Genomic DNA, 13,015 nt, shown 5'->3' with positions numbered 1-13,015 from the left:
AGGAATTTACAATGCTGGATAATGTTTTACTTATCAAGGCTATGGGATGGCTCACTATTGCCTTTCAGTGGCCACCAGAAGGGTGAGAGAAATTTGCACATTAATCACAGTGGCCCATGTGAAAGGACTCAGTAGGGTAATCAGTACATCCTGGCTATTACTGAACTTTTTTTCCAAATGTTGGAGTTGCAATCATCAGAAACCAAACATCTGCTTGAAAAAGAAAAGGACTAACCAAGAAATAAAACGTGTCCCTTTCCAGTTAAAAGGTGTAAACTTTCAGAACATTGCTTCATTAAAGCATCTTCAGAAAAATATGACTGTAGTTCTTCCTTTTCCCCTATCATGACAGAGGCTACAAAAGGTTTTGTTTAACTGTAAAAACTGACTTTTTCTTTAGTTATATTATCGTCAGTTATTTGGAAGGGCAGCTGAAAATAAAAGGAAAGATTACCTAATTTATTGTTTTTTCTGTAAGCATTCACTGTTTTGTTATTTTCTTCTCTCTTCCATATGGAATTTAGTTAAAGTATTGGTCTCTGGGAAGAAAATGTATTGATCTAAATTAAATATACTCTGTTACTGTGAAAGTCAGAAACTTATGGCAACAGAAATTCTGGCTAGTGTACATTGTGAGAGGGTCTCTGGTTTACAGACGAAAAGACTATCACTTTTTAAACTCTGATCAAATACCAAGGGCTCAGTAATTGAAGTAGAGCTGATAAATTAATCACCTTGGTGGTAGTGGAATGGGGAAATGCTAGCAGCATGATAATACTATAGATATCCTGTAGTTCAACTGCACTAGAGTTTCCTCACAGAATGTTTAATAATGATGGTGCGAAAATTTCTGTTTTTAACTGGTTTTTAATTCATAGGAATGGATAACAATTTAGTATTTTTTTACGCTCCCATAGCTCATGTTTTGAAAATTAGAAGGGGGCTGAAATTTATTTTCTGTGTTTAACTGCATCAGGATTTTTTGTACATGCTTTAAAAGATATAAACAGTGGGGGTAGGGTGGACAAAGGATAAAATACTGTTTTGTTTTTTGATTGGGAAAGTTGTATTTACATGGATTAATGAAATTGCTCTACTCGACCATATTGCAAAACTGCAGAAGAGTTAGATTTTCCACTCAGACAAGTAGTCCCAATTTCAGTTCACACACATAACCAAATTAAAATGCAGGTGGATAAGGGAATATTTACCAAGGCTCAAAAGGAACCAACACAGAATGGATATCTACTACTCCTCTGGATTTGAAATTGAACGAAATGATTGAACAAGCAGAGAAGCCTCTGTGCTCCATCTCAATAATTTACTGGAAGAAGATAATGAGGCTTTGGTGAAGATAATTGGATAGTTGACTGGTCATCATAATAATATTTCCACTTAACCATGGGTTACTGTTTTAATAGTTTTATGAGCCATTACAGTAGTATTAATTATTATTACAATCCTTTTCTTAAAGCTTAGAAGTAATCACAGTGCCCACAATTCAGAAATAGTAGCCCTCTGTGAGGATAAAACATATGACTGAAAGACAGCTTGATGACAACTTCTTGCGTCTATATTAGAGAGTGGCGCTGGAAAAGCATAGGTCAGGCAGCATCCGAGGAGCAGGAAAATCGACATTTCGGGCAAAAACCCTTCATCAGGAATCTTTTCCTGCCAACCCCTCCCCCCAAAAATGGGTTTTTGAAGGATTTGGTTTCAAAAAAGCAAAATTACCTTAAATGTTTCACTGCAAAACATGTTCATTAAATAAACACTTTTCTCTAAAGGATTGTGTGACTTCAATTAACAGAAATGCTACATTATTAATTTCAGTATAAAGCAGTAAATCTAGGGGCACAGCCATTCTGGAACAATATATCCAACTACATGGTCATTCTTTCCATTAACTATTCCCTAATTCCTATAAAACTAGAATGTGACCAACTAGCTTACATCATTGCACTCATCAGATTCTTAGACTAGTCTATTACTACCTCTTGCCAAAAGAGGAAGGCAATAGCTGAAAGAATGAAAATGAGCAAAGTATTGAAGCTTTTAAAATTCAATTCATACAAGTCATAAATACAACAAAAATGATGCAAAAGTTGATGTTTTAAAACATAACCAGCAAGCTAAACAAAGTGTTTCAGCAACAGAACTAAATAAGAAAATTTTCAGTTGATCTGGCATCAACTGAACAGAAAGAAATGGAATAAATGCATCAGGTCCCTGACTTTCCAATAAAACTCTTCCTGATGAAATTTCCTGATAATGACCACAGATCAGAAACACTTTTTTTCCTCACTCCACAGATCCTGCCAGATCTGCTGAATATTCTGTTTTTATTTCAGATGTCCAGCATCCACTCAATTTTGCCTTAATTCATTTTCAGCTTGAATACATCTATCATGCACCCACACAATACAATCATCATAAATGCAATCTGTCACATTTTACAGCACTGAAATGGACAAAATTAAACTTGCAGTAAAACAGCAAAATGATTTTAATGAGCTCACACAGACACATTTTTCACAGTATGATTATCAAATTAAAGCCACTTACCCAATGAAAGTATACTGAGGGGGAGCTTGTTTAGATTTGCCAAGAATTTTTACATCACAAATGGCAGCTTCAGTCGAGTCACGAGGAATGAATTTGATACACATCCTTCTCTTTCTGAAAGCTTGCTCTTCTATTTAAAAGATAATTTTTATGATACAAATGGGTGCCTATTATTGAAATTGCTTTTAAGCATGATTCATACAATGGCTTGATAAATAGAAAAGACAGTTGCTTCACTCTAACCCTGATATATGCACATAATTGTATACCCCTATAATAAATGATAGAAGAACTCGATCATCAGTTAATTTGGTAGATGTTACAGGTTATGAAGTACAGCAACTATTGTACCAATTAAGGGAAAGAATGACCATTCCTCATATTCCTTTGGGTTTTTATACATCAAAAATTGCAGTCAAATTGACATAAACTATAGAGCAAGCAGGACTGACATATATAAAAAAATTCCTTTCAAATATTATGTAGATTTGAATAACTTAATTTGCACCCTAATGTGTTCTGCGTAAGGCATAGTACAAAAGTCCAGGACTGGTTTAATTCTGGTTGTGAAAGAACATAATTTACAACTACTGTTCTGCTTTAACAACCATGAAATAAGAGATAAACTTTCCCTAATTCAAAACTTTAAAGCTACACGTCTTTATCTGATAAAATCCAATACCACTTAACCATGTCTGCAGCACACAAAACCCATAACTTACGTGTGTCCACTGTTTCCTGAATAGGAATAAAGCCCACTGGTAAAGTATCCTTTAAATCGATCAGCTTCATATCCACAAGCACATTCCCTAAATGGCTCTTCAATTGCCACAACAGACAGAGTAAAACAAAAGGTGTCAGACGTGCTACAATATTCTGGTTCGTCTATATCATAAGATTCCATTACACCTCCAAAACAGAAACAAATAAACCTCCATCTACCAAGTAAATGCTAGAAAATTCAAGTGAGCATTCCTGAAAAATTCTGGAGACAAAACCAAGGAGAATTCTTGTCATAAACAAAGTATACAGGAATAAGCCTATGTCAGTAATGGTCACACTTCTTGCAACTAGAAACAAACACTTTCACAAATATACACGCCCTCGGCAATTTTCCTTTTTCAATTCACACTACAGTTAGTTCCCTTTGTATACCGTCAACATGCATCATAGAATCCCTACAGTGTGGAAGCAGGCCATTCTGCCCATCGAGTCTACACCGACCCTCCAAAACAGCAACTCACTCACACTTACCCTCTTGCCTATCCCTGTAATCCTGCACTTCCCATAGCTAATCCACTTGGCCTTCATCCCTGGACACTATGGGCAATTTAGTATGGCCAACCTCCTAACCTGCACATTTTGGATGGGGGGAGGAAAGCAGAGCACTGGAAGAAACCCACACAGACACAGAGAGAACGTGCAAACTCCAGACAAACAGTCATAGAGATGTACAGCATAGAAACAGACCTTTCGGTTCAACCTGTCCATGCCGACCAGATATTCCAACCCACTCTAGTCCCACCTGCCAGCACCCGACCCATATCCCTCCGAACCCTACCTATTCATATACCCATTTAAATGCCTCTTAAATCTTCACCCAAAGATGGAAACAAACCCAGCTCCCTTGAGCTGTGAGGCAGCCGTACTAACCACTGAGCCATCTTACCATCGTACCAGGCACACAATGACTGGAAGAAATCACATAAGCTCTACCAACCCTACTTGGAAGTTGGTAAGTTAGCCAATGAGCTGGAGAAGATTTATTTCTAATTCTGGATAGGTGGAATGTGTTTGGCAAAGCAAGAATGATGCTAGTGGAAGCTACAAGAGTAGTAGTGGGATAAAGAGCTGGGACGAACAATTGAAAGCCATAAATCAGCTGCAAGACCTAATTGGGATGTGGGTGTGGGAGACGCCAATAAGCAAGAAATCTGGAAGTTCAGAGGTAAGCAAAAAATAAGTGATGGCATGTCAATAGTGTACACAAAGGTAAACCTGTGCTAATGGGTGACCCAAAGGTTTGGTCATAAATTAGTATACTTTAGGAGTTGTGGGAGAGAGAAGACGGCAGAATGTAGAAGTAGAGGCGATAGGAAGGCGTGAGGTCCTGAAGGGATTTTTACAGCAGAATGAGAATTTTAAGTTGGAATGTATATGGCCACTGATAATCAGTAAGGACAGATGGGATAGAATTGGATCGGGTCAGCAGACGTTTAGAAGAACTAGAATTGTCAGAAGATAGAGAACGCTGCAATAGTCGGGTCTTAAAACAACTGTCACCAATGAACACTCAAAAGAGAAGAATAAACAACAACTTTAGAATAAGCTAGTTGAAGATCAACCTCGAGCAAATTCTTGGGTTGGGGCAGGAGCCAGAAGAGGGAGCATACATATTGCAAATAAACAGTGCCTGGATCCAGGTTCAGGCAGCTTTGCAATCAGAGCAAAGTCATCGCTGTACATGAGGGATGAACAGAATAATAGAATCTCTCCAATGCAGAAAAATGCCACTCAGCCCATTGAGTCTGCACTGACTCTACAAACAGCATCCTACTCAGACCCTGTAACCCTCCATTTGCCATAGCTAATCCACCTAGCCTGCATATCCTGAGTTGTATACTGGAGGTAAGAGTTGACGCAGATGAGACAATAGCAAGAGGTAGACCAACTAGTGGGAAGGATTTTCCTGGGAAGGAACCAAGGGATCAGTTAAAGTGTGCTTGCTTTAACGCAAGGAGTAGCAGGAATAAAAGTGATGAACTTATAGCATGGATCAATACCTGGTGGTATGATGTTGTGGCCATAGAGACATGGGCTTCTCAGGGGCAGGAATGGTTGCTGGATGTTCCAGGGTTTGGAGCATTTAAAAAGAATAGGTAGGGGGAAAAAAAAGAGGAGGGGTGTAGCACTACTAATCAGAGAAGGTATCACAGCTACAGAAGCTTCCATTGTCAAGGAAGGTCTGCCTACAGAGTCAGTATCGGTGGAAATTAGGAACAGCAAGGGAGCAGTCCCCTCGTTAGGGGTTTAATTACAGGCCCCCAGTAGCTGCAGGGAGATTGAAGAAAGCATAGGTCAGCAGATTTTGGAAAAGCGTGGATGTAGTAAGGGTGTTGTAATGGGTGACTTTAACTTTCCCAATATTGATTGGAACCTCCTTCGAGCAGAAGATTTGAATGGAGCTGTTTTTGTAAGGTGTGTTCAGGAGGGTTTCCTAACTCAGTACGTTGACAGGCCGACGAGAGGAGAGGCCATTCTAGACTTGGTGCTCGGAAACGAGCCGGGGAGGTATCAGATCTTGTGGTGGGACAGCATTTTGGTGATAGTGACCACAACTGCCTCGCATTCTACATAGCTATGGAGAAGGAGAGGATTAGGCAAAATGGGAGGATATTTAGTTGGGGAAGAGGAAACTATGATGCGATTAGATGTGAGTTAGGAAGCATGGACTGGGAGCAATTGTTTAAGGAACAGTTGTTGCGAGTGATGAATAAATATGTCCCTCTGAGACAAGCAAGAAGTGGTAAGATAAAAGGAACCTTGGATGACGAGAGCGGTGGAGCTTCTCGTCAAAAGGAAGAAGGTAGCTTACAAAAGGTAGAGGTAGCTAGGGTCAAGCTCAGCTCTAGAGGATTACAGGCAGGCGTGGAAGGAGCTCAAAAATGGTCTGTGGAGAGCCAGGAGGGGGCAGGAGAAACACTTGGCAGAACGGATTAGGGAGAACACAAAGGCATTTTACACTTATGTGAGGAATAAGAGAATGGTCAAAGGAAGAGTAGGGCCGATCAGGGATAGCATAGGGAATTTGTGTGTGGAGTCTGAGGAGGTACGGGAAGCCCTAAATGAGTTTTTTGCTTCTATCTTTACGAAAGAAAGGAACTTTGTAGTGAATGAAACCTTTGAAGAGCAGGTGTGCATCTTGGAATGGATAGAGATAGAGGAAGCTGATGTGCTGAAAATTTTGTCAAACATTAAGATTGACAAGTCGCCAGGCCCAGACCAGATTTATCCTCAGCTGCTTTGGGAAATGAGAAATGCGATTGCTTCGTCACTTGCGAAGATCGTTGCATCCTCGTTCTCCACTTGAGTCGTATCTGAGGACTGGGGAGAGGCAAATGTAATTTCTCTCTTCAAGAAAGGAAATAGGGAAATCCCCAGCAATTACAGACCAGTCAGTCTCACGTCTGTCGATCGCAAGGTGTTAGAAAGGATTCTGAGGGATAGGATTTATGACCATCTGGAAGAGCATGGCTTGATTGAATGCTGTCAACACAGCTTTGTGAGGGGCAGGTCATGCCTCACAAACCTTATCGGGTTCTTTGAGGATGTGACTAGAAAAATTGATGAGGGTTGAGCTGTGGATGTGGTGTATATGGACTTCAGCAAGGCATTTGATAAGATTCCCCATGATAGGTTCATTCAGAAGGTCAGGTGGAATGGGATACAGGGGAACTTAGCCGTCTGGGTACAGAATTGGCTGGCCAACAGAAGACAGCGAGTGGTAGTAGAAGGAAAATATTCTGCCTGGAAGTCTGTAGTGAGTGGTGTTCCACAGGGCTCTGTCCTTGGGCTTCTACTGTTTGTAATTTTTATTAATGACTTGGACAAGGGGATTGAAGGATGGGTCAGCAAGTTTGCATACGACACAAAGGTTGGAGGTGTCGTTGACAGTATAGAGGGCTGTTGTAGGCTGCAGCGGGACATTGACAGGATAGAGATGGGCTGAGAGGTGGCAGATGGAGTTCAACCTGGATAAATGCGAGGTGATGCATTTTGGAAGTTTGAATTTGAAAGCCGAGTACAGGATTAAGGACAGGAGGATTCTTGTCAGTGTGGAGGAACAGAGGGATCTTGGTGTGCAGGTACACAGATCCCTTAAAATGGCCACCCAAGTGGACAGAGTTGTTAAGAAAGCATATGGTGTTTTGGCTTTCATTAACAGGGGGATTGAATTTAAGAGTCGTGAGATCTTGTTGCAGCTCTATAAAAACTTTGGTTAGACTGGACTTGGAATGCTGCGTTCAGTTCTGGTCGCCCTATTATAGGAAAGATATGGATGCTTTGAAGAGGGTTCAGAGGAGGTTTACCAGGATGCTGCCTGGACTGGCGGGCTTATCTTCTGAAGACAGGTTGATTGAGCTCAGACTTTTGTCATTGGAGAAGAGGAGGAGGAAAGGGGACCTAATTGAGGTATACAAGAAAATGAGAGGCATAGATAGAGTTGATAGCCAGAGACTATTTCCCAGGGCAGAAATGGCTCACACGAGGGGTCATAGTTTTAAGCTGGTTGGAGGAAAGTATAGAGGGGATGTCAGAGGGGGTTCTTTACACAGAGTTGAGAGAGCATGGAATGCGTTGCCAGCAGCAGTTGTGGAAGCAAGGTCATTGGGGACATTTAAGGAGACTGCTGGACATGCATATAGTCACAGAAATTTGAGGGTGCATACATGAGGATCAATGGTCGGCACAACATCGTGGGGTGAAGAGCCTGTTCTGTGCTGTACTGTTCTATGTTCTATATCCCTGGACACTGCAGGGCAATTTAGCATGATCAGTTCACCTAAACTGCACACCTTTGAACTGTGGAAGGAGCCAGAGCACCCAGTGCAAAACCACACAGATACAGTAAAAATGCACAGTCACCGAAGGATGAAATTGAACCCAGGTCTCTGGCAATGATGCAGCAGTGCTAAACACTGTACCATAGCAACACTGATCTACTGCTCAAACCAAAATACTGTCTCTCTAACCTAATATTCCTCCAATCACATGCTGCTACAGACAGGGCCAACATGTGGTTTGGGGGATGGAGTTGGTGAAAATAGCTCATACGTAAATGCCTATTGCGGACTAATCATTGGAGTTACTGCTGACTGAGTCCAGGCCGGTAGCTTTGCCACCAGGAGCCAGACCTTAGGTGGCCTGCTGGACCTGGGGTTCCAGGGGAATGGAAAGGGGTGAGGGAGTAAAATGGAGGCACATGCAAGTGGTAGCAGAAGGAACAGGCCGCAAGTGAGAGGTAGGAAGGAGGATGTTGGTAAGAGGATAGGGTAAGATTATCAATGAAGGGGAGAAGGAGGTGCTTACAAAGTTGGGGAAGCAGAAAAAAAAAGAGAATGGATGCTTTTAAACCTGCAAGTAAAAAAATTCTCATCTAACCAGAGGCCAGGGAATTTGTATTTACTGAGATAAAAGGAATTCCTTGCAAATAAATGTGAAATCTGCAACATAAGACAGCATAAATTCAGTAGCTACTACTTAAGAAATATTATGAACAACATGTCAATCTTTAAATGAAGATCAGAAATGCAGTTAAATGGTTGCAACTATCTGGTTAAAACATTTTGCCCATATGGTGATGGAGATGTTTGTGACCTCACTAATCTGCAGGTGGTGTGTTAAAATGACAGACACTTCAATATAAAGAGACGCTGAGAGTTACTTTCAAAATAATTTTTATTACTAATTTATGCTTGTTGCGTTTTGCCAATTTAAATACTGTGAAGTCTATAAATGAATGATTTCCTTGCATGTTGTAGCTCAAGGTTACCAAAGGCTTGATAATTGAGGATATTGAGAAGTTCTTCTAATTTTGCCGAGAGTCCAAAATACCAAATGAGAGAACACACTGACATAATGCTACAGGGCCCTCTCCAAAGCGTCCACATCCTTTTGGTAATGTGGCAACCAGAACTGTACACAGTATTGTAAATGTCTTGTACAATTTTAACATGACCTGCCAGCTCTTACACTTGATACCTCGTCCGATAAAGGCAAGCATACCATAAGCCTTCTTGACCACTCTATCCAGTGCAGGGTACAATGGACCTGAACTCCCAGATCTCTCTGCTCATCAACTTTTCCCAAGGCTCTTCCATTTACTGTATAATTCGCTCTAGAATTAGACTTTCCAAAACACATCACCTCACATTTGCCTGGATTGAACTCCACCTGCCACTTCTCTGCCCAACTCTCCAATCTATCTATATTCTCCTGTATTCTTTGACAGTTCCCTATGCTTTCTGCTACTCCACAATCTTCATGCCATCTGCAAATTTGCTGATCATACCAACAACGCCCTCTTCCAGATCATTTATGGATATCTGGTCGCAACACTGATCCCTATGGAACACCACTGGTCACCTTTCTCCATTTCAAGAAGCTCCCTTCAGCTACTACTCTCTGTCTCCTGTTCTTTTATCTTGCTCAACCAGTTCTTTATCCACCTTGCAGGTTTAAAAACGTCCATTCTTTTTTTTTCTGCTTCCCCAACCTTGTAAGCACCTCCTTCTCCCCTTCATTGATAGTCTTACCCTATCCTCCTACCATAGAAAGGATGCTGCCTGGTATGGAAGGTGCTAGCTATGAAGAGAGGTTGAGTAGGTTAGGTTTGTTTTCATTCGAAAAAAGGAGATTGAGGGGGACCTGATTGGGGTGGACAAAAGCATGAAGGGTATAGACAAGGTAGATAGAGAGAAGCTTTTTCCCAGGGTGACCGATTCAATAACAAGGGGTCATGCTTTCAAGGTGAGAGGTGAAAAGTTTACGGGGGATACACGTGGCAAGTACTTTACACAGAGGGTGATAGGGGGCTGGAACGCGTTGCCAGCAGAGGTAGTAGAGACAGGCACGATAGATTTATTTAAGATGCGGCTGGACAGATGCATGAGTAGGTGGGGAGCAGAGGGATACAGATGTTTAAGCACCGGATTCCTCTTAGAAAGACCTGGTGCAGACTTGATCGGCTGAATGACCTCTTTCTATTCTGCACTCTTCTATTCTATAGGGCCTAAAGTACATTGTAAAGTCAGAAGCTAAAAGGAGCCCATAATTTCTCTCTTTAGCCCTGGATTGGGGAGTGGGGGGCAGAATGGAATTTCACCTATGGATAGATTTTAACATGGGCAGTTAAAATGCCCCACATGACTTAACCAGCAGAAATATTCAATTTCAGACCCATGCTTCAAGACAGGCTGGTTTCACCCATGCAAGTCATGAGTGAGCTCATTAGGGTGCAATGACAAATTTATGGTGTGGGCCCCAAAGCTAACATTCAGCCTGAGCAAGAATCTGAGAAGAGGATCTCGAATTTGAAACTGCAAGATTTTTTTTTAAAACTTTGCCTTCTGGGCAAGTCTTCCTTCAAAGCCTACAAAAGAGAGATAAGGCTTTCCTTGCTATGCACATCCAGTTGTTAAGGTAAGGCCCTCGAAAAACCTGTACCCTATATCTCTGCAAATATCACTGCATGTCCAAGACCAGTCAAATGTTTGACGGCATAGCAGTTGATTTTCCATGAACTAGCAGTACATTAACAAGGCACATTGGTTAAAACCATCACTGCCTTGAACTATGATGGGCAAGTTAGAATCTTACGGAAACTGCTCAATTTCTTTCTGCCAGTCTTCTGGTGCAATTAGTTAACATTTAGAAGTACATACACAAGTTAAATGAAAGACAGATTCAATCTGGCTGCCCATATATTAATCCATACCTTTATTGGTTTTTATTACTACTTTCCACTGTTTTCCATCTTCTAGCCAGAAAATCAATTATCTGTGCCCCACTAAGCTTTGCCAGTTTTATGCACGTTGGCACACTTGCTTTCAAACATGTTCCAAGGGCATGTATCGTGGCACTTCAACTAACATTTGAAGGTGCAAATAGCCACCGATATATTTCTACGATCTGTTGCAACAGTTGCATTCATTCTTTCAGCAAAAATCTTGCTAAACTTCTCCACACTTTGCAATTTCCTTGCTTCCTATTGGAAATTATATTAAGAACAGTTTATTCAATCACACTTTGCTCCAGCAACTTGAATTTTCTTCTCTCCTGGCAAAGGTCCAACTTCCTTCTTCCATGCTAAACCCTTTCATATAAAAAAATCAAGGGAAATATTGCCAGTTAATACACAACTGATAAATAATGATTTATTTTTGCATTCTTGTGCTTTTCTTCTTTGCAACTGCAGTCTTTGCATTGAGGCAAATTTAAACATTCAGGCAACTGATTATCTAGCTTGAACAAAGCATCAATTGCAGTTTTATTAGAAATCAGCAAAACAAAAGCATTAGTGGATTTCTGACTTACAATAAGAAGCTTATCGATAATAGGTAGGCCAATTTAACTGCAAAAATACTATGCTTTTAAATTTTGTTGGAGTGGAATGTTGTTGAAGAGGTACTGCTGATGTTAGAGATATTGGAATGATCATAAATGATCACTCAGATGGGTGTTAAAATCCATTCCTATGAACAGGCCCAAGCCTTCAAAAGATTAAATAAAAAGGTCATATCACCAACAACTATTAAACTGTAGATGCATTCAGTCAGGTAACCAACTTTGAGGTTTTGCTGCTCATTCAGTTCATTCAAGGTATTATTGAAGTAGATTTGTGAGATCATTATACCATTAGGTGAAATGAGCTAAAAACTCATTGAATCAAAAAAAAGCTCACTCCATGTCAAGCATGCTGGTGACTGCTGCAGAAATGATATTCTCAATTAAACACTCATACTTTAATCTTCAAATACTAATTCTTAACACAGCCTTATTGTTAAGTACTGTCTGACCGAGCAGTTTAAAAGCAGTTAGCAAAAGATACAACTGGCTTGAGTTTTGTGAAGCCGAAAGAGATATCCTTCAGGAACGGTTCTGAGTCTAAACAGTATCTTTCAAATTCCCATGTCACTTCAAAAGTGGCAGAGAGACGACAGTGAATGAACAAAACAGTAAATGAGGTGGTGGATTTTAATGAAGGTCTTTGTGGAAAAGGAGATGGTGCAGAGACAAAGATATTTTAAGGAATTCAGGGGTGCAGGGCTCAGACAGCTGGAAGTGGTGAGAGAGAAGAAATGCCCAAGGCGACACAACCCAAGTAATGAAATATTTTGGGGGAAGGTAGATCATGGTGAAAGAAGAGATAGGCGAGATGAAGAATAGATTTAGCAAGAGTAGTAGGTTGTAGAGAGACACAAATAGGATGCAGAGCTGGGCTGAGAGGTGGCAAATGCAGTTTAATGTGGACAAGTGTGAGGTGATACACTCTGGATGGAGTAATCGGAATGCAAAGTGCTGGGCTAATGGTGAGATTCTTGGGAGTGCAGATGAGCAGAGAGAGCTCGGTGTCCATGTACACAGATCTCTGAAAGTTGCCACCTCGCTCAATGAATCAGTTGAGGCTACCTCACTGAAGGTTTTTAAGGTAAAGATAATTCCTTTACTGGACAAGAATTTAAGGTTTATGGTGAGCAGCCAGGTAAGTGGAGCTGAGTCCACAAATAGATAAGCCATAATGTTATTGAATAGCAGAGAAGGCTCGATAGGCCAAATAGCCTACTCCTGCTCCTCTTTCTAATGCTACCTAATGAAGGAGCAGCACTATGAAAGCTAGTACTTCCAATAAACCTGTTGGACTATAACCTGGGTGCTGTGTGATTTTTAC

At 40.8% G+C, this 13,015-nt stretch overlaps 1 protein-coding gene across 2 annotated transcripts in view; it reads right to left on the bottom strand.

Moving 5' to 3' along the window:
• The window catches only part of mvb12ba (multivesicular body subunit 12Ba), a 171,043-nt gene that overhangs the window by 117,856 nt on the left and 40,172 nt on the right, over nucleotides 1–13,015 (bottom strand). For both annotated transcript variants that reach the window (XM_060841079.1, XM_060841080.1), the window contains exons 4-5: nucleotides 3,288–3,384; nucleotides 2,566–2,695 (exon numbers count right to left, since the gene is read on the bottom strand). In XM_060841079.1, the coding sequence (XP_060697062.1) occupies nucleotides 2,566–2,695; nucleotides 3,288–3,384 (227 nt within the window). The remainder of the gene's footprint in view (nucleotides 1–2,565; nucleotides 2,696–3,287; nucleotides 3,385–13,015) is intronic.

This window comes from Hemiscyllium ocellatum, chromosome 21 (assembly GCF_020745735.1).
Source record: "Hemiscyllium ocellatum isolate sHemOce1 chromosome 21, sHemOce1.pat.X.cur, whole genome shotgun sequence".
In the NCBI taxonomy this organism is placed as follows: domain Eukaryota; kingdom Metazoa; phylum Chordata; class Chondrichthyes; order Orectolobiformes; family Hemiscylliidae; genus Hemiscyllium; species Hemiscyllium ocellatum.
Note: the sequence above shows the minus strand (reverse complement) of the source record. Positions and strands in the feature narration are given on the sequence as shown.